The sequence below is a fragment of the Delphinus delphis genome, chromosome 1 (genome assembly GCF_949987515.2).
Source record: "Delphinus delphis chromosome 1, mDelDel1.2, whole genome shotgun sequence".
Classification (NCBI taxonomy): Eukaryota; Metazoa; Chordata; class Mammalia; order Artiodactyla; family Delphinidae; genus Delphinus; species Delphinus delphis.
Genome location: NC_082683.1, coordinates 19,646,407 through 19,668,990, shown reverse-complemented (window position 1 = coordinate 19,668,990; position 22,584 = coordinate 19,646,407). Strand labels below are relative to the sequence as shown.

The window sequence follows — 22,584 nt, the reverse complement described above, 5'->3', positions numbered from 1 at the left end:
CTCTCACTGTTGCGGAGACGCCCAGGCTCAGCGGCCATGGCTCTTGGGCCCAGCCGCTCTGCGGCATGTGGGATCTTCCTGGACCGGGGCACGAACCCGTGTCCCCTGCATCGGCAGGCGGACTCTCAACTACTGCTTTTTTAGGAAAGGAGGATTGTACCAGAAAACAAGGCAGCCTTGGTTCTACTCAGATGACAGAGAGAAAGGAAAAGGGAGGGAGGGAGAAAAAGGGAAGGAAAGAGGGAGGGAGGAAGGAGGGAAGAGGAGGGACAGGGAGGAAGAGGGAGGGAGAGAGAATGAGAATGGATACATCCGAAGTAAGACTAGAACGAAAACTACTTGAGAGCCTGGATGGATTCATCCCAAATCCTGTAACCTGCGCCCCGCGGCACCCGTTGCCCGGGACACTGCCACTGTCAGGGTTCGGAAATGAGGACAGAACAGGAGTGAAAAATCTAAGGCCCATTCAGAACAATCTACCTTGTTGTGCCCTCCTGAAAAGTTAAAAAGGCAGAAAACTAGTTTTATCTGTAAGAAAATGTTTATTCTTTTGAACCCCACAGGAAAAAAAAAAAAAAAGGAATGCAGCCAAGACCAAGTATTTAACCAAAATAGTGTCCCAAAAGGCAGCAAAATGGGGGAAACCTCAACACAAAGTCAGTGACAATTTTCCATGTTTTTGCACAAAGATGAAAAAATCTGTGACAATTCTGAGTAACACTTCCATGGTGACAATTACACAAGATGATTCAAAAATGCAAAGTGGCAGCAACATGCATACCTGGCTAAAGCTAGAAGGTTTTAATCCCAAAATAAGATCAGTGATTAAAAAGGAAGATTCTTTTTAACACTTCTATCTTGCTGACTTGCTTGTCCTACTTAATTTGCTTTAAATGAGACATACATGCCAATTAACAGGAAATTTTAGAACTATGTCCTTCCAGAATCCATGGCAAGGAAGTCAAACCATTCTATTTGGTTTCTTAATTTTCCTAGGTTCCAAATACAGTTTTGCTTTGCCCCTCCCTCTCCCAGCCCCTCCCTCCACCCCCTCCCTGATTCTTAAACACTTCCAAAGGTTGCCAGTGCAAACACTTTTCTACCAATGTATAATATACACTTGAGACTGAAATCTTTGTGCAGAGTTTTGAGTTTTAAACTTTTTAAAAAAAAACAAAACAACAAACCTTCCTTGGCACAAGAGCTGAGGAATTGTCAAGTTTCTTTTAAATCGTCAAACACAAGATGACGAAAAGTGGAAAGCACAGTTAAAGGAAATTAAAAAAAATAAAACAAAACAAAACCTAGAACTGCAGCTTTTATTAGCCGGCATTGCAGTCTCTCGAACACAAACACCGCCCAGCTCCCCTTCCCAGGATGCTTGCCTCGAGACAAGTCCAGAACACTGTGGTGCTTTCAATGAAAGGAAACAGAAGGTGTGGCTGAAGTGGTACCGAACAGCCCAGCTACCCACCAGTTCTATAGCAGGATCCGTAGTGAGCTTGACACAGAGAGAAGGGAGATGATGGTAAAGGGGGAAATTGTTTAAAATCAAGTTTCCTCTTGAAATGTCTTTTCCCAAGGCACTGTGAACAAGACTGCTGCTAGCAATTTTCTAGGACTAAACACACCGATGGGAAGATACACATTTCAGACACAACCCCTGTTACGTTCTCACAGCTGCTCTCCTCACCTGAGTCTCTCCCCTCGGCTGAAATGACACTCCTTGAATTTGTTTGGTCCTTGGAGGGGTAATCAATTTTTGTTTTCTGTAATTTTAGGAATCATTTTCTTTAATGCAGCTATAGCATCAAAGCTGTGTTAGGTTATTTAAACCTTTCACACTAAAGACTAAGTTTTCATGGTCATCCCCTGTGAATCCAATGTGCGGGTTTTGCTTGCTGATTTAAGAATAAAACAAAACAAAAATAAAGGGTTGAGAAGGAAAAACTCTGCTTTTTTTTTTTTCTTCAAGAGGAAACTGTAAGAATACATAAAAGGCAAAATTGGCTACTTGAAATCCAAGAATGGTTTTAATGTAATGGCCGAGAAAAATAAACTGCAAAGTTCTGTGAGGTCTTCTAAAAACTTACAAGAAAAACTGGTGGGCAGTTCTAATCAGACTTGGATGTTATCTTCCCCCCCCTTTTTAAAAACGACAACATATACAGTCCCACAAAATACAATATAAACTTTTTTTAATCTTGACTGCCAGAGACGCTCCTTTGTGATGCTTTCTGATAACCAAAGCCTGGAAAAAACACACTGCTGGCCTTCATTTCTTCAGGGGCTGGTAAACAGAGGCATTGGGATCGAGTCCAGAGGGGCTGGTCTCCACAAATTTGGAAGAGTAGTGTGGGGAAACGGGGCTCAAGGGGCTGGTGGCAGCACTGTATGTTATGCTGGGCATGACGGCCATGACTTCGGCTATCTTCTGTTTTAGGTCCTTGATTTCCTGGTCTTTCTGAAGAATTTGTCCTGGAAGATCAAAGACCCACCATTAGTGAGAAGGGAGCGTTCACCCACCAGAGTGCCCTCTTGGGCCCACTGATCCCAAATGGATTCGACTCCAGCTTTGATGGTTTGTAAGGGGAGACACATTTTTCCTGTAATGTGCCAAACAGTAAATATTTAAACACTGTGAGCCACATACTGTCCTTGTCGTTTTTTGGTTTTTTTTATTTTAAACCGTAGAAAACTGCAAAAACCATTCTTAGCCCACGGGTGGTACAAGAAAAGGTGGCAGGCCAGATGTGGCCTACGGGTCATGGTGTCAAGAGGAACCGCGTTTAGGCAGGTGTGACGAAGCAAAGGGCTCAACCTCCAGGAGCCACGTTTTGAGCTCGGCAGTCACCAGGGCAGCCGAAGAGGGTGCTTCTTTTGAACTAGGGCTCTACGTCTTGCGCGGAAACATTTTTCTGGGAGGATGGACTATCTCGGAGTATGAGACCAAGGAATCCAACCAGCTCCTGCCTGCCGCAGGGCTGCTTCCCTTTCTGTGCTTCTCCAATGCTCTCTGTGTTAACTCGTGAGGTTTCTGTTTCTACTCCCTCACAAAGCTTTCCCTGCTCCTTCCATCTAAATCAGACCCTACCCCCAGCCCCCGACTCCTCGATTCTCAGCACACCCGAAACTTTCCTTTCTGTCACTTTATTCTTTGTAATAATGATAATAATTACAATAGCTAACACGTATGTGCCAGGCACTGTTCCAAGTGCTTACGCAGACTAACTCATTTATTTATCCCAACAACCCTATCAGATGGGAATTATCATCATCGTCATCCATTTTATAGGTGAGGAAACCAGGGCACAGAGAGGTTGAGGGACAAGAGCTGGGATTCGAGATGATGCAGTTTGGCTCTGGAGTCTGCACTCCTGCCGACTGCATTTTTCTGTCTCCGGTGAGTGTTCATTTGGGTGATGATTTGTGTCCATCATCTCTCCACTGGCCCATGAGCTCCATGAGGGCTGAGACTGTCTCCCCATTTTTGTCCTTGCCAAATCCCTAGTGCCCAGCCCAGTGGAAAGCTGAGGCCCTGCAAGGTATGTGTCTTGCCCAAAGTCATTCAGTTATTAATGACTAAGCAGGATTTAAACCCAGGACCACTTTGTTCCAAAGCCCATGCAATTTCCATCATGCTTTGATGCTCCCTGGTCTACTAGGGGAAGAACACTTAGGAGTAGCCCTTCAGAAATTTACATGCTGAAAAAAGGAAGAGATTGTATTTGAGTTGCACTCACTTTGAGTCCTACAGAATACGGTAATATATTTAAAATGTAAGAGAGCATGGTGGCGTATTTTAAAAAATGATATAGTAGATGAAAGCCATTTTGGAACCAAGATGAATCAAATGATATAGAAAGTAGGAAGGAGAAACCCAGCAAGGGGCTTGATTTAAATTATGAAGTTGGGTTCTTATTAGAATATTCCAAGCATGAGCATGACAGTGGAGGGGAGTAGTGGGAAAGACGGCAGCAAAGAGCCGCCCCGCTCTGGCTTCCTTCATGTCCCCTCAGCTTCAAGTAAGCATCAAATAGCCTCCTTCCCTTTGAACGAAGTAAGCCTCAGACGAATAAAATACCTCACAGCATCTGATATATAAGCCACTGTATCTTTTTTCCATGAAGATTTAAGTTTGATTTCTTTAATCAGTAACATACAAACATTCCCAGAGTTTTGGAAAAGACAGTTCTCTTTGCTTTACGAGAATTTCTGGGCCAACAAGGAAGCATAATCTGTGCTGGGAAGCCAAGCTCCCCTCGGCTACTCTGAGACCCAGGTGCTGCTTCACTCCAGCAGACAACCTCTTTCAAGTCTGCAAATCCAAGTAAAAGGGATGAGGCAGGGAGAGGGTAGCCACTTCTCAGGGAGCTGAGCCAGGCAGGCAAAACACCACCGTATGGTCAGAAGTTTAGCAGGATTCCCAGGAACCTTCTTCTTTTTTTTTTTTTTTTTTTTGCGATACGCGGGGGGCCTCTCACTGTTGCGGCCCCTCCCGCTGCGGAGCACAGGCTCCGGACACGCAGGCCCAATGGCCACGGCCCACGGGCCCAGCCGCTCCGCGGCATGCGGGACCCTCCCGGACCGGGGTACGAACCCGCGCCCCCCGCATCGGCAGGCGGACTCCCAACCACCGGCCACCAGGGAAGCCCCCCAGGAACCTTCTTTTTAAATGCCTTTCCCTGAGTCCACAGATTCATAAGCCTGATTCTCAACCCCTTCTCTTCTTGCTCTGCCACTGCCGTCCCAAGCCACTGCTATGGCTTCACTGACTTCTCACAACTTCTACATCCCACCCCCAACCCCGGGGTTCTGGCCTTTTCTCTGGGGTTTAGGCCCCAACTCCAGATCAAAGCATCCCAAACCAAACTCATTCTCTCTTCTCATTCCTTCATCTGTTTTGTTCTTCTTCCATGGTTCCAGCAACCCTGTTGGAACATGTCACCTGCTTCCTCCTCAAAATCTAGGGGATACATCCTCTAGTACAGCTTCATTCACGGTCCTACTAATCTACTCTCTTCTTCCATGTCCCCCAGCTAGAGGCCACTGGACTGCTTACGTGGACATTCTCAACACTGTCCTTCCTTTGCTTAAATGCCATTCCCTCAGGTAACAATGTTCTTCCCTGCCATTCTCTGCTCTCAGAATTCATCCTTCGAAGTCCACTCAATGGTCCCTCCCTTATGAAGCCACCCTGATCTCTCCTCTGTCCTTTCAAGCCATCTGCCTCTACCTAGTGGCAGCAGGCCTCGTGCGTGGCTTTCCCTAGTGCAGCACTTCTCACAGCGTCCATGTTGTCCTCATGCTAATACTAAGATATTTATCCGCCTTCTTCACGTGCATTCCCTCATGAGCCTAAGTGGAGTCTTCCAGGAGCAACATGGCAAGTGAAATAACAACAGACTGAATGTAGAAACAGAGACGAGAATTGAAATATCTTCTATTAAGCCAGAAATTAAAGAGATTTGCTAAATGTAAAACAATACTGCTTTTCTCACTAACTTTTGTTTTGAGAAATAGTTATTTTCATAAAATGTTATGTTAACACGTAATATGTTTATTACATTATTTTTTTAATGAATTAATAAATGTTTTAGGTTTTAATTTCTAATACATCAATATTGGTAGACATAATTCACTTGAAAAACACCTCCCTTGGGGTACTCAATAATTTTAAAAGTGTAAAGGGGTCCCTAAGACCAAAAAGTTTGAGCACAACTACCTTAGCGGATCCCCAGCTAGACTATGTCTTGTTCGTCTTTGTCTCCCCTTCACCTTCTAGTAAAATGCTTTATGCAGAGCAAGTGTGAACGCTCTGTAAGTACCTGCTGAAATATTCTTTTCCTTCTATTAAGTCAACTGTTTGAAATATTTCTTCAGTAATCTATTGGTGGCTTATCAATTTCTTGAACAAAATCTAAACTTCTTTTCATCAGGTCATGTCAGGCCTCTGTTCAGAAGCTTTCCAAAGTTTCCCAGGTCACGCAGAGTAAAGTCCAAAGTTCTTTCCATAGGCTGCAAAGTTGGGCAGATTGTGGCTCCTGCTACTTTTGACCCTAAAAACTCTCCCCATCACTCAGGCTGCAGCCCCAGTGGCCACGACACATGTGCCTTTCCCCTAGAGACTTATATGGCTCACTCACTCTCTTCCTCTCAGTCTCTGTTCAAATGCTACCTATTCAAAGGCTCTTCCATGTCCTCCATGTCAAAGCAGCAGCCCTACACACACACACAGCCTGCGTCACCACTGCTTTATTTTCGTCACTGCACCCATCAGATATTATATATTTGCTTGTTACTGTCTGTCCCCTTAGGGGTTTGCACAGTGCCTGGCATGTAGTAAGTCTCAGTAATATCTGCCGAGGGAATAGCCTGCTCTCCAGACTTTCCTCCCTCCACTCCCTCATCTGCAGCCTTCGCTCCAGCAAAGCAGAGCCAGCTGCCGCTCTGAACACATCAGGCCCTCCTAGCTTCCCTGGCCTTGCTCGAGCTGTTTCTTCTGTTCTTCTGCCTCTCTACCCCTCACTGCCACTACACCGCTTCTTCACTGGGCTAACCCCTTCTCATCATTCAAGACCCAGCTCAGACATCAGCTCCCCTGAGAAAAAGCCCTCTCTAACTCTCCAGACTGGCTGAGTCCCTGGCTCTCTATGTTCCCACAGGCCCTGTACATTCTGTTACATCAGCATCTTTTGGTAACTCTGCAGTTCTCTATTTCTTCTACAACACTCTGAGCTCCTTGAGCAGAGAAACTCACTCTTCCCTGTGTGCCCTGCACTTGGTATGTTCTCATCTCAAAATATGTCTGCAGAATGAATTAATGTGATGATTCCTAGATGTCCATGGTGGGTACTTATCAAACCACTTGAAGAGGAAATGGAAATGCCTTTGGTTCGAGCTCTAAGGGAGCTCTGCTCTCCGTGTCCCCAGGCATTCTCAGCCATGCTGCGTGACCTGGGCTGTTCTCCTACCTTGGGCAATCTCGAGCTGTCGCTTTGCATCCCCCAGTGCGGAGAACAGGTCCAGCTTGATTCTTGTCTCTGCGCTCAGGCTGTTCTCCAGGTGCTGCGTTTTATCTTGCATGGCTGAGAGGGCTGACATTAACACCTCAGTGTCCTTCTCATTTTCCTTATACTTCCGAAGCTCCTATCAATATCATCAAAGCAGCAATGTTACAAGATAGTTTTGGCAGCGATGTCTACAAATTAGCCTGAAATCACAAATAAAATCCCACTATTATTGACCTGGCCCCTAGAACACAGAATCCTGGTGTTTCATGGGTTTAGACCTCGCCCCTTAGAGGGAGTGCAAAATGTATTTATACAGTGATGTGCATATACAAAACGATAATTGTATTGGGCTTTTTGAGATAACTGTGGACTCTGTCTCCAAATAAAACACTTTCGGGCTTCCCTGGTAGCGCAGTGGTTAAGAATCCGCCTGGCAATGCAGGGGACACAGGTTTGAGTCCTGGCCTGGGAAGATCCCACATGCCACGGAGCAACTAAGCCTGTGCACCACAGCTACTGAGGCTATGCTCTAGAGCCCGTGTGCCACAACTACTGAAACCCGTGCACCTAGAGCCCATGCTCTGCAAGAAGAGAAGCCACCATAAGGAGAAGCCCGTGCGCTACAACGAAGAGTAGCCACAACAAAGACCCAACACAGCCAAAAATAAATAAATTAAAAAAATAAATTAAAAAAATATATAAAACACTTTCTTACAATCCTAATTCAGAACCACAAAGAACTGTTTCCCTGCTGCCAGCTGCAAATGTTGCTGTAATGCTATAGTCAAACGTGCGAAAACTCTACTCTCAACCTACACTAAAAATTGTAAAAATGTTAATTATTTTGACAGCGTACACTGAAAAATAGGCCCACTTAAAACATCAGATAATGTAGCCTATGTGTGTGTGTGTGTGTGTGCGCGCGCACGCGCGTGTGTGTATATATATATATATATATATATGCTGATATTTTTTTCATTTTAAGAGAGAAATCAAAACTTATTATAGTCAATTAAAAAATACTTAAAAGTTCAAAGAAGAAAATAAAAATAACCCAAAATCCCAACGCTGCAAAAAATTTGATCTATTTTCTTTTAGTCTTTTTTAAGTATACGTGTATCTTTCAGCATAATTGAAATCAAACTATACATACAATTTTTTAAAAACATATAATCTCAACTGTTCTTTGAAAATGCAATTTTTATTGGCTGTTTAATATTCCTACATGTATATGTACCATAATTTATTAAACAAATCTCCCATTGTTAAGATTATTTCCAATTTTTTTGCATTTATATACCACTATGATGAACATCTCTGTATATCAATCATCGGTGAGACTTTTAAATATTTACCTCAAGGCCGGAGTCTGAGGAAAATATTTTTTAAAAATACGTGACCTTTCCAGAAAGTTACACTTCCACCAGCAACATACGAGGCCTATTTCATTGTATCCTCACCCAGGTTGATATTAGCATTTAAAAATTCTTTGCTGATTTCACAAGAGATAAGTGATATCCAATTTTAATCTATCTGTCTTTGGTGACAGATGAGGATATATTCTTACATTGTTATCAGTCATTTATATTTCTTCTGTGAATTATCTGTTCATATAATTTGCCTACTTTCTGTGTATTTGAGCTTTTCTTAGCAATCTTTATGAGCTATTTACATATTGAGGATATTAATTCTTTTTTTTTTTTTTTTTTGCGGTATGCAGGCCTCTCACTGTTGTGGCCTCTCCCGTTGCCGAGCACAGGCTCCGGACGCGCAGGCTCAGCGGCCATGGCTCACGGGCCCAGCCGCTTCGCGGCATGTGGGATCTTCCCGGACCGGGATACGAACCCATGTCCCCTGCATCGGCAGGCGGACTCTCAACCACTGAGCCACCAGGGAAGCCCCCTAATTCTTTTTTTTATAATATTTGTTGCAATATCTGTACCCACCCCAATTGATTTTTTCATTTTTTTTTTTCACTTTGTGATTTAAAACAAAATGGTTTTTTTCCCTGGATTCAACTATTCCTCTGGAATTTATTTTTGTGTGATGTGAGATGAGCATCTCATTTTATTTTTTCCCGTTGTCTAGCTGTTCCTCAGCCTTTCACTGACTAACCCTTGCTGTTCCATCCATTTCTTCTTTTTTTTGTTTTTAATAAATTTATTTATTTATGGCTGCATTGTTGCTGCGCGCGGGCTTTCTCTAGTTGTGGTGAGTGGCGGCTACTCTTCATTGTGGTGTGCGGGCTTCTCACTGCGGTGGCTTCTCTTGTTGCAGAGCATGGGCTCTAGGCATGCAGGCTTCAGTAGTTGTGGCACATGGGCTTAAGTTGCTCCGCAGCATGTGGGATCTTCCTGGACCAGGGCTCGAACCCGTGTCCCCTGCGTTGGCAGGTGGATTCTTAACCACTGTGCCACCAGGGAAGCCCTCCATCCATTTCTGATGCCACCTTCACTGAACACTAATTTAGGCTTTGTCTCTGGGTCACCTATTCTACCCCACTGACCTGCCACTAATTTCTCATGGGCTCCATGTGACTCAAAATTACTGTAACTTTACAACTTATAACATTAGCCTTAAACATCCCTTTGAAGACCCAACGCCACCAAATACTTGGCTAAGGTACACACAGCCCCAAAACTGGCTATGTTCACAGCACTGGCAGCTTTCCTCCCCATGCATTGCCTAGAGTGGCCATCTGTGAAGCTGAGAGCCATCCAAAATGGTCCATTCCCTGGCGATGGACAGAGAATTAGGGCTAAGAAGAGGTGCATACGTTCCGAAGCACACTAATCTGGCCTATAACCTGAAAAAGTGAAATGAATCTCCCGTAAGTCAAGTTCTGGTATAAAACACGTCAAGGACCATTAACATTTCTGGCTTGTCTTAGAATCCAGATAAACTAAATATGACTTGAATGAGCTGGACAGGTGAGAGCTTCTTTTGGTCATACAGAGATTTTCAGATGCAATGGGGTTTGGTCTGTATCAGAAGGCACCATCTCTACACGGAAGCACAGAGCACAAACCTAACATGGAAGAGGAATTCAAGCGTGACGAAGTCTGTTTTTCCTCCTTTACCTGAACTTTCAGTTCTAGTTCTCTGATCTGGTCTTCTTTCACCTTCATGTCCATTGTGAGCTTCTTGCCCTCTGCTTCTAATTCTCTGATCCGATTCCGTAAGGTTTCGGTGCACTCTCCCCTTATGAAAAAGAAGAGAAGGGAAAAAGAGGATTTAAAAGACTATAGGTTTAACTATACTGCAGGATTGATATTTTTCTTATACTCCACAGAGTCAGATTGTAGCTTTTGGCTCAGTCTGCTCATTCTCTCTGTTCTTTATAATTTCAAAAATGATCTAAAATAATTATTAATTGGGTGTCTAATATGAGCCAGGTGCCAAGCTAGGTACTTTACCCACACTTCCTTCTTTACTGGGGTAGGGTTTATTATCCTATTTTCCAGAGAAGAAAACTGAAGCTACTCAGATATAATACTAGTTCAAGGTCACCCAGCTTGCAGGTCACAGAACTGGGATAAGAGCTGAGGATTTTCCACCTTGCCAATCCAGCAAGCTTCCCATCAGGCCATATGAGTTGAGACAAGGCACACAAGCTGAGCAAGAGAAAACCAGACATGTGCTGTCTCCAGCAGAGGGCAGTGAGTTAACAAACATTTTCACTTTTGAGGGACTGTGCGCTGGGAAGGTCACCTTCCTTTAGTCATGAAGTTTTGACAAGACTGGAGTAAAAAGAAAAAGAAGGGAGCAGCATTAGGTTCCTTCTCAGGGCTATAATAAGGACAAACTTAAAAAGATGATGGCAATGGCCAGTCCAAAGCTGGTGAACTGTTTAGGTTTCAGAAACAGCCTGGTGGAGAAGGTAGGTGTCCTTTGCCTATGAAAAGGAAGGCCCAGTGAGAGACTAAAGCCTTGCGATACACTTAAGAATAAAAACAGCCTCTACATAAATGATGGCAAACAAGGACCATCCAAGGATAAGACCAAAGGCAATAAGCTTAACCAAAAGCAAAAGAAATTAAGGGTAGAGACTGAAATCAATGTACTGATTCTCAAGCATAAGAGACACTAAACAATATGGTTAAGAAACTGTCATATCCTCCTCAGGGATATTTTGAGAAAGAGTAACTGCTGGATGAATTAAGGAGAGCACAAGCCACACCAGATGACTGTTCAGGAAAATCTCCTGCAAGTGTAAGTGCTTCAGGAACGCTCACAAATCTTTAAATGAGTGAACAAACAACCCCCCCACCCCCGCCCCCGACATCCTAAGCAGGTTAGTAAATGGTCTTGTGAATCCGTATAGATGCTAACGGGCCAAGTTAGCTCAGCCATCTGCAGTACAGAGTCTGCTGGGGGAAGGCAGGATCACGCAGGAGAAAGAGTTCTCTCTCCCGCTGCTATTTCCTAAAAGATGAAATGATGGTTCACCAATTGTTCTACAAATGACAGAACCCAAAAGAAGGCTATTAACATGACAAATACAAAAAAGCAAAAAGTAGAATTCTATTACATAGACACAAATTTAGGGATAGAAACTTAAATAAATAATAATTTACCCTCCCCTACATCTGTAAACCCATAACTGACCCCCACCATGCAGATGAACTTCACCAGTCAAAAAAACAAAGAAAAAAGAAAAAGTGAAGTAGAAGCCAAAAAGAGAGAGAGACAGAAGGGAAGAAAAAGAGGCTCTTAACTCTCTTCCCCATCTTTTCCAGGTCATTTGACAGTCTGCTGATGTCCAACAAAGACATGAGCAGTCAGTACACAGTGCTTGGGGGACCAAGATTTTATCTTTCTTCCATTTTAAGATTAAAAACACCAGAAACACACAACTAAGAGTAGAGCATAATGATAGTTCTACAAAGGGAACAAAAGTCCAGATTGGTTCCCTCAAAGCATTTAGTAATTATCGGTCTTACAGAAAGTGGCTGGAAATCCCTTTTTGAGCAGAATTTTGCCTCCCAGGTGTGGGAGGCATGGAGATTCCCTCATCCCACTTTAGACAGCAGGTCACTGAGGGATGAAGTTGTCATGACAGCATAAGCTTGCACAGATGGGGTTTAAACCAGCTAATAAAACAGTACTTAAAAGCAATCCATCCATGCATGATTTTGTATTTCCAGTCCTGCCCAAGGCATCAAATTCCCATTCTCAGTCCAAGGAAAGCCAACCTTGGATTAAGCACTCAGGTGACATCAACATACCTAGACGCAGCAGCAAATGCAACAGCCCGGGCAGCAGTAGCTTCTTCTAACTTCTTCCTTTTTTTTTCCTCCATTAACTGCTTTTCTACAAAACTTCGGGCTTCCTGCTCAGCTTTTAGCTTTTTCTCCAACTGGCTGATATTCTGCTTATCTTTCTGCTTCATTTGCACAGCATTATGTAACCTATATGGAAATGATTGTCATACAAAGTTTTACAATTAGAAACGTCCAATATAAACCCTGGAGAAACATGGCTCCTCTTTATCATTTTGAGGCCAAAGCAAACAGGAGATTTGAACAGCAAATCATAAATGTCAATTCCCGGAGTGTCCAAGGAAAATACATTGTATTATTATTTAACAATTCCTAAACGCCAATAAACAAGCTGCCTTACAAGATACAGAATTGGACCTAGCCTCTGCTTTATTAATGTAAGTGATCTACAGAAGGTAATCCAGAAAATAGGATAAAACAAGTTTCTATCAGAGGAAAAGATAACTGTAGAACTAATTCTACTGCCCCAAAGCACCTTGAAAGAACTTCAGTCTGAGACCAAGGAAGAGCTGAACCAGATCCATTGAAACTGAGGAAAAGGGTAGGAGGGGAAGGTCTTTCTCTGCCTGAATACAATATGCTGCAGCCTACTGCAGCCTTTCCTTTCCAGCTGGGAGATGTTTTCTCAGAGTATCCCAAAATAGATCTTGTAGTTAGAATCACAGGATGCTTAATTTCAGATAAAAATTTCAGCCACATTCCCTTCCCTGCTACTACCACCCCCAACTTTACATATCAATATAAGGTGAGTTTCTCTCAATATATCAATGTAAGGTAAGATGTTCTCTATGTAATAATGCTAGAGCCATCACATACATACGTGAGTCAGAAGCAATGGAGAGGTTATTTGCCTATGATGCTCTAGCTTTTGAGCTACATTCCCTGAAAATGATGAAGAACTGCTCTTTCAAGGAAAAGCCCAGAAAGCTCAGCACCTGTAACAGTAATCACTACCCCAGACACACACTGTTTAGAGATGAAAAAAAAAGACAGACCCACATTGAGTCAAGAAGTAATTCCAGAATGAATTAATGGAAAGCATAAAAGAATTCATGCAGAAGAGCTAGCTTTTTGTCTGCCTCTTCAAATAAAATCAAGTTCAACATCATCTTTTAGTTCCAGAAAACAAGGAGATAGAGTCTAATCCTCTGGAAATGTTCACTCAAGGGAACAAGAGTTTCAAATTGTGGCAGAAATACTTCTTGTCAATTTTACTCATATTGTCAAAAAGCTCAATAACTATTTTAAACTAAGAGAAGAAGTTATTAAATGAGAGAAGACAGAATAGTAATATTAATAAACTGTTTGGCTGCAATGAAATAAGTTTTTATAGATTTTATAACATGTTGAATATCTGGTCCTACATTAAATATTTTAAACATTTTGTTTAAAAAAAAAAACCCTCTGCTAGATCCCTTTGTCGTCATGAGCCTTGTGCTCCAATCCCTGGAAACAAGAGCAATGCGAGGCTGCTTGACTCACGGCCAGAGGCCCACAAGGCGCACATACTTGTTCTGCAGCAGCTCATTCTCTTGCCGGAGCTGGCCCATTTCTGAGCGGATCCCTCGCTCGGTGTTCGAGAGGGAGCTGATCTGACTGCGGAGCTCCTGTTCCACTTGCCTGCTGGCCTGCAGGTCGGCCTTTAACTTTTTAATGTCTTGTTCCAGCCTAGGAGAAGGAGAAACACAGCATCTTCATCACTGACAGGCCAACCCGGGGGCTCTGTGGCAGACCCTGGCTGAAGTCCCTGACTGCTGGGTGGCTGGTGGAGCACCCTGCCAGCAGCTCCTGACATCAACACAACTCCCGTCTGCAATCAGCCTTTGAATCAGTGCTTCTGCCTGGGTCTCCCCCTTCCCACCAGAGGGTAACTTTTGATTCCCCCCAAATATTTGTGAACACTGACAGGTGAAGATGGTGCTTGTGAGTATCTGAGCTGCTAATAAAGGAGGAGGGGAAGGCAGAGGGAGGGTGCCTGAAGGGCACGGTCCCCTCTCCACTGGTGAATTCCCCATGCCCCTCAGCAAGGGAGATATGCTAATAACAACCAGCTCAGGACCCACATGCTTTGAGATATCCTGATAGATCAGAGTCTACTGTCTGAGATTCCCTCCCACCATGGGCCTAGAAGAAAACAGTGTCTGAGGCAGCCTCCTGAAACTGCTAGCATCCTTGCTAAATGATGTTCACACTTGTGGTGACTGTGACAGAAGAGCTCACTAGACTCAGCAACAATGAAAAAAGGTACAAATTACATGATCTATGAATCATAAGAAAACTCAATCTGTGAAATGAAGCTTATCTTTTCAATTCCTTACTCCTGTTCCATCTATTTTCCTTAATGCAGTAATAGTTTCACTTTAAGTGATATGTATTGGGGAGCTATTATACGCACATGTAGGACTGAAAAGGGTCAACAAAGAATATAAAGTTAAGCCCCCTTCTTCATGAGAGGACTTTACAATTTCACTAGAGGCCAATAAACAGACATTTAAAATGATTAAACCATAATACAGGAAGGCCATGGTTAAAAACATGCTAAAGGGAGTAACTAATATTTAATGAGAACTTACATGCCAGGCACTGTTCCATAGGTTTTAATGGTATGAACGCATTTAATCTGTACAACTATGAGCTAAATTGAATAACCTTGGCAATTATTAGTCCCATTTTTACAGATGAAGAAATTTAGATTCAGGAAAGGTTCCAGCCCAAGGTCACACAGGCAGCCTAGCTCTAGACTCCACTCTCTTCTCCAGCAGGCCAAACTGTGGCTCTATCAGCCACAGCATGGCATGGGGAGAAGTGTCGCATGAGTTCTGAGGAGAGAAGATGGGAAATGAGTTGGGCCTCGAAAGTTGGGCAGGCTTTGGAGAAGTAGAAGGGGAGGAGAAGGCATTCCAAACAAGGGGAAAACATGCTCAAAAGCTCAAAGGTAGCAACAGCCACAGGCATTTGGAGGCAGAGCAATCAGTCTGGCCTCTGAGGAAGGCTTGTACTCTGGGAATGAGAAAGGATGAGAAAGGATAGAAGGGACCTGGCAGATTAGACCAAGGAGAACGGCACTCAAGTTCAGGCCAAGGATGACTGCCAGGTGAGACTCAGAAGACACCTTTTCCTACAAACTTACAGTAGGCAAAAGTCAGTTAGCTCTGAAGAGACTCTTGTGCATTTCACTAATCCAACACACCAACAGAACCAAGCATTCTGGAGGGCAATGGTGATCTCTCCTTGGAACTGCCAGGTCCATAGACTAGGCCCTTACAGATATGTTTTATGAAGCACTAAACCCCCAGGGCCCATCAATCACAGTGATCAACACTTCCTAAATACATATATCGGTTGCCTGGCATTCCTTAGAAAACCAAAGAGCAGCTTTATTTACCTGTCTTACCTTTAGCCAATTGAAGCAAAATCTCAAAACCAAAAAGTCATGAAACATCAATGGTTAGCTCCCAGGCCCAGTAGCCAGTCCCCCTGTCCAGTGCCTGGGAACACGGACTAGAGACTCTGTTCCAGAAGAGCTGCCGGGTCTCCTGACACAGCTCGCTCCCCAGGGAAGCGTCACAAATGGACATCATGCCACACTTTCCCTATTGCCAGGGTTATTCCAGTTGAATGTACTCCCGGAACTGCTCTAAACAATTACCGACTGGCATTTATACCATCCCCACACCGTCACTCATTCACCCGAAGTTACCCAAGGGATATTTTCTAAAACAGGTCGATGCTGTCAGGTTATCCTCATTAAGAAGTTTGGCTGAAAAATGTGTTAGGTAATTTATCTTTTTTGAGAAGTCGGTTTCACAGCCCGAGGGCTGCCTTTTTAGTAAAAAGGATAAGCTTTAAGAAGAGACTAGGGACTTAGCAAGGTTTAGAAACGGGGTATAGGATCAGGATTCTCGACTCAGCTCTGGAGCCAGCTCTGCGACCCTGGACAAGGCATATAACCTTTCAGGACTCAGTTTCCCCATCTGAGGCAAACGATCTCTGAAGTTCCTCCCAGCTTGGTCTAGGATTTCTAGGCCTGACACACTTACCACTGGCTGTTGATCTGCTCCTTCAGATTAGCAACCTAAGCTGTATCATATGCAGAGGCCCAGGAATCAAGTTCCACACAACCAGCCACTGGGGCAAAGCATGTGCCGCAGTTGGGAATGAAAGAAAAATTAAATCTGCGAAGTCTAGATGTCAAGAATTTTGAAGTTATTACTTTTTTAGAGTTTTTAACCTATAAAAGCCAAATTTCCTACCATGAACTAAGAATAACAATTTCTGAATGAAACTTTAGAGTTCTTCGAAAAATGTAAAAAAACCAAGGAGTTAGTGCAGTTAGGAGAGCAAAGTGTGCAAAAATATCTAGAGTGTAACTTCTGGAGATCGCAGAACACTAAACAATATTTTTTGTGTGTAGAACTATGAAAATTTTATCAAAGACATATAGCAGCACAATACAAGAAAAATAAAGTGACGTGGTTAAAATAAAGTGACGTGGTTACAAGGGTGTGTTCACTTTTTGAAAATTCATAAGTTGTACACTTAAGATTTGAGCACTTTTGTGGATGTGTGTTATACTTCAATAAAAAGCTTATTTTCAAAAATTAAATAACTTAAGTTCACAAGGCACAGAATTAAAATGCTTCAGGATTTTCATAACTGTTGCCATTGGTTCTGTAAAACTCTGAATGACTGTTTTCCAAACGGTTGCAGCAAACCTGTTAGTTAACACAGCATTCCTCAGTTTAAGGAACACTGGTCTATAGGAAACTGCATAACAACATGTAAGATAACAATGTGCTAAATGGTAAATTCTCAGTAACTTTTAAAATTTATTAGGGGAAACTTTTCATTGTCTCTCTGCAGAAAGCATTAATTTAATGTTGAACGTTCACTATTTTAAATCTTAACTGAGGTAGGTGGTAAAATGATTTACAAACCCTTATTGGATTTATGTTTTTATTGCAAAAGTGATACCCAGTCAAAATAAAAAACTGCATACAACAGAAAAGTATAAAGAATAAACATGTAAATAACTCATAATCCTTTCATCCAGACAGAACCACTATTTGCATTTGGTTTACTTCATTTCTGTATGTCTTTTTCTTTCTCTTTCTTAACACATGTAAACATTTTTCATATTGCTGAGAGGGTATCACATGTATAGTTTACATATCTTAAGCACCTTTCCACACTATTAGAAACTTTTCACAAACAACTTAATTGCTGCATAATATTACACTGCACAGATGTACTGTACTACCAATCTCTGCATATGCTCAATAAAAAAATGTATACATGAGTTTTTAAAGAATTACATGAATTAGTAAGTCGAACTGAATCGAGCCAGTCAAGTGCCAGGGGCATTTATTAGACAGATAACTACTACTTGTCATAATGGTAAACTTAACCCTTTTGTGCTGAAGGTCAATACTTACTAGGTAAAATGCAGATATATAATTTACTGCTGTGAAACACCAAGAAGTACTGATTAAATGGTGTTAAGAGGTTAATGCAAAATCTTCAAATGTATTCATGGGATTTTACTAAAATGTCGATAGCTGCAACCTAAATTTGAAGCACGTGGCCAGGGAGAAAATGAGGCAGAAGTAATAGTTTATAACCCTTAAAACTAATTTCAGTAAATAGGAATCAAAAGAAAGCAGGAAAAAATTTCATCTCCAAGCTCAAATCCATTTATCAGAGCTAAATCCTATTCTCCTCCCTACACAATAGAAGATTAAGGGATAAAAGAGAACTTTCCTCCAGCAGAACTATAAACTCATCCAAAAAAGAGAAATAATGGGTCAGACAGATCTTAACCAAACCGAACCAAGGCTTTGGCAGGAAATAAACATACTCCCTCCTTGCCCAACTCCCGTGGCGCTAGTCACCCTTACGAAGGCTGTCCAGTAGCGCTGCCACTTGGGATACAGACAGGGCCCACAGCAAAGCTGGAGTCTATGTGTCCAATAAATATGTCTATCTGGGCCCAATCAGACAAACCAGGGGTCTAATCAACTCAGAATGTTACCTGTTAGGTCCAGGCACCTTTCCGAGCCACTTTACTCCACTTTACTGATAAAATTTTAAATCAACTTCTAAACTTGTAAGCTACCTCTAAACTCCAGCAGAGCACCTAACTCACAAGCAAGAGGTGGGGCCCCTGGAGCAGCCCTTCCTCAGGGCTCCACTCGCCGGCCCAGCTGACTTCAGAGCAAAACTGCCAAGCTGAGGAACGCTCTCACCCACTCCAAACCTCAACTCTACCTCATCTCCTCCCTCATTCCACCCAGCTAAGGTACGCTATAATGTAAACGGTTGCTAATTATTTAATTTTAAGGGAAAAAGTTACATGTTAATAAGGGGTAATTTCCTAGCTGACCAAAAGAATGAAGCTCAGACCTGCGTCTTTCAAGGCAGGCTAAGTAAGAAAAATATCTTCGAGCATCTTGAAGCACACCTGGTAGTAAAACAAAGTACAGTATTCAAGTGTCAGCTTTTAGTTGAAAGAGGTATTGTTAAGCATCTGAAAAGGTAGGGAGATATTTATGTCTAAGTGTTTGTAATCCTTATCTTTGTGAATTACTTGAATTACAGCCACAGTGCTATGACTTCATTGAAAGTTTAAAAGTCTCCAATGGGTAGAGCCAGTACCTTCATGTTTTTATAAAGCCTGAGGCTTTATGAGGCCTGACTGAGAACACAGAAGAACTTTAAGACTTCGGGGCAGGAAACTGCCCCAGGAAGCAAGTCCTGCGAAAAAGAGGGAGACCTTTTCTCAGCCAGGACTTCACCTACGGATGACTCCATACCCATTCCAGAAGACGACCTAAGTGTATATTTCTATGGGTTGCCAGCTTGATCCCATGAGGCCCTCAGGAAGATAAGGAGCCTCGGCTCTGCTGGTTATCTCTGAGCTCTAAGAAGCTGTGACAGAGATGCTGTAGGCCTTGCATGACAACACAGAACTTAAGAGTGCTGCTTACCACGTAAGAAAAGGGGCTTCAGAAGGTCACCTTCAAACGATACAGCCAAGTGACTGAAAGATTAGTTTTTTTCACAAACCCATCATACCAGCCAAAATGACCCACTCCTTGTTTCCAGACATCTTCTGCCTTTAATTATACCACCCCTCCCTCCTGGAGGAATGGCCTCCAATTTTCAAGTCTCACTCATTCGAGACCCACTTAAAAAATAAAAACAAAAACCAAACTCTCCACCATGAGGTGCTGATTTCCCTCTCCTTCTGAAATCTGAAAGCCCTTACTGTTGGTGTTTCTGGTTTGGCACTAAACCATTTCCCTGTGCTGTTTTTACATTTGTTTTGGTTTTTAATATTTTCCTGTGTATATATCTTATTTCTAAAGAGCCTAAAAGTTCTCTGAAGCCAGGGACTGGCGGTGCTCTAAAATTAGAAGCTGGAAGTGTATTTCTAAAGTTTCTTCCAACCCTTCCAAGACCATGTCTCTAACCCTCGCTCTGTGTCCATTTCCTCAGTGCTTAGATTAGAACAGGGTTAGCGTTATGATATATGAGGCTCTGGAAACAACCTATCTACAGCAGGCCGCCAGATTTTTAGTTTCAGTAGTGGCTGAAGGAGACAGGGGTAAAGGGGCATTTGCTTATCAGGAAGGCAGGTGCACATGAAAAGACTGAATGAAGACGGGAATAAAGACACAGACCTACTAGAGCATGGACTTGAGGATATGGGGAGGGGGAAGGGTAAGCTGGGACAAAGTGAGAGAGTGGCATGGACATATATACACTACCAAACGTAAAATAGATAGCTAGTGGGAAGCAGCTGCATGGCACAGGGAGATCAGCTAGGTGGTTTGTGACCACCTAGAGGGGTGGGATAGGGAGGGTGGGAGGGAGGGAGATGCAAGAGGGAAGAGATGTGGGAATATATGTGTATGTATAACTGATTCACTTTGTTATAAAGCAGAAACTAACACACCATTGTAAAGCAATTATACTCCAATAAAGATGTTTAAAAAAAAAAAAGACTGAACGAAGAGCAACTGCTTTATCTTGCTACGTACCTAATTCCATTAGGAGATCCCCTGGCATACGTTAATCATACAAGACAAAACTTGTTTAGGGACCACACAGCTGTCTATGCAGGAAACTGAGCTCATAAATCAAAGCTCTGTCCCCAGAAGAAATACTGTTCACCTTCTCCACCAACTCCTTCCCTTCCCCCCTTTCCAGGTCATTCACCCTGACAGGCTGGGTAGCATGGGTCATTCACATAAAAACATGAATGTATTTCGTCTTAAGTGAGGCCTACACTGACTTGAAGCTGCTCTAGTATATCCTATAAACCACAGCTTTGGAAATAAGGAAATGAAGCTGCCTCAGGTCTCACTGTGGTTACTACAATTGCTTACCAGGCACATGTATCCAAAAATAAGCAACAGCCTGATTACCTGATTGCTAGGTGAAACCATAATACAAAGTACCTTATGTCTCTGCTCCCTAATCTGTCAAACACATTCATTTTCATTAAGGAACACAGAGGAGGAAAGGAAATCTAGAGGATTTCACTGGCCATTCACGGAATAGAAAACTGACTTCTTGAAGCCCTTTAAGAATAAAGCTATGGGTGCCATGAACTAGTATTTTTAATAAGGTCCTTAAAAGATGTGGTCAGATATGATACTTTGTATCAAAAAAGTATTTAAAATGTTCATATCTGTTAATACATCATCCCTCTCCCACACTGGAGATACACACAAAGATTTGTGTAAAAGTGTGTTTGTTGCAGCATTATTTATAATAAGAAAAAAAAAAGCAGGAACACAAATATTCAACAGAAGAGTGGCTAAATAAATTGTATATTCATGTGTCTGACTGACATGCCACCATTAAAAAACCATTGGGGTCTTCCCTGGTGGCACAGTGGTTAAGAATCCGCCTGCCAATGCAGGGGACATGGGTTCAAGCCCTGGCCTGGGAAGATCCTACATGGTGCGGAGCACTAAGCCCGTGTGCCACAATTACTGAGCCTGCGAGCCACAACTACTGAGCCCACGTGCCACAACTACTGAAGCCCACGCGCCTAGAGCCCACGCTCTGCAACAAGAGAAGCCACTGCGATGAGAAGCCCGTGCACCGTAACGAAGAGTAGCCCCCGCTCGCTGCAACTAGAGAAAGCCCACATGCAGCAACAAACTCAACACAGCCAAAAAAATAATAAACAAATTAATTTTTAAAAAAACCACTGAGGAAGAATATTCAATGACATGGGAGAATGCTCATGATATAGTCAGTGAAAAAGACAATTACAAAACATTATACGTAGTATGAGCTTCGTTTTGTGAAAATATGTATGTATGCAAGAGAAAAAAAGACTGAGAGGATATACATTAAGATAGTGGGGCTTCCCTGGTGGCGCAGTGGTTGAGAGTCCATCTGCTGATGCAGGGGACACGGGTTTGTGCCCCAGTCCGGGAGGATCCCACATGCCGCGGAGCGGCTGGGCCTGTGAGCCATGGCCGCTGAGCCTGTGCGTCCGGAGCCTGTGCTCCACAGCGGGAGAGGCCACAGCAGTGAGAGGCCTACATACCGCAAAAAAAAAAAAAAAAAAAGATAGTGGCCACCTCTTCTTTACTTTCAAAATTGGAAGTAATCAACAGCTTATTTTTAACATTTTAATTATCATTTTATGATTGGGAGAAAAGTTATTTCAAAATAGGAAGCTGTTAATTTGCTTTCCATGGCTTTTCAACATTCACTGTTACTCTTAGATTTGCCCATGTCACAGGCCAGTTTCAGAAATAATCTGAAAGCCTTAGGGAAAACCCAACTCTTTTACTTCCTAAACTTTTTAGGTCACTCCAAGGAAGGCGAACTTAATTTTCTGAAGTAGAAGACACCTCAGTTCCTAAATCTACATCAACTACCTGTACTTCCCATTCATCAGTTCCCATCAAAGCAACAGTTTGTCTAAATCTAGATTCTAGAGCTGCAGTTTATGGCCCTGCCCGGGCTCCCTGTAAAAGAAGAGAGCAGGCATCGCTCTGACATCAGCCTTGACAGTATACACACGTTACAGGGGATGGTGCTGGGAGGTACAGATTCTAAACTGGCTGGTCTGTGAAATCTGCAAATAACCACTGTCCATGTCCCCTGTTTCGGTGTATTTTATGCTCCAAGAACACGGCAGAAAAACACCTTGGTGTGGAGTAAGTCACCTGCCTTAGACACAGGAGGCCTCTATACCGTATGGTTTGAGGAACACCAGAGACCCAAACTACCCTTCTTACCATAAGGCTGTCCCCTCTCCT

General features: G+C 42.8%; 1 protein-coding gene across 1 annotated transcript in view; it reads right to left on the bottom strand.

Annotated features, from left to right (window-relative positions):
• Window positions 1-369: 369 nt before the first annotated feature.
• Window positions 370-22,584, bottom strand: part of MACO1 (macoilin 1) — a 57,885-nt gene continuing 35,670 nt past the window's right edge. Inside the window, exons 7-11 of the mRNA XM_060016634.1 lie at window positions 13,805-13,963; window positions 12,242-12,424; window positions 10,094-10,214; window positions 6,975-7,149; window positions 370-2,478 (exon numbers count right to left, since the gene is read on the bottom strand). Coding sequence (XP_059872617.1) covers window positions 2,276-2,478; window positions 6,975-7,149; window positions 10,094-10,214; window positions 12,242-12,424; window positions 13,805-13,963 — 841 coding nt within the window. The 3' untranslated portion in view covers window positions 370-2,275. The remainder of the gene's footprint in view (window positions 2,479-6,974; window positions 7,150-10,093; window positions 10,215-12,241; window positions 12,425-13,804; window positions 13,964-22,584) is intronic.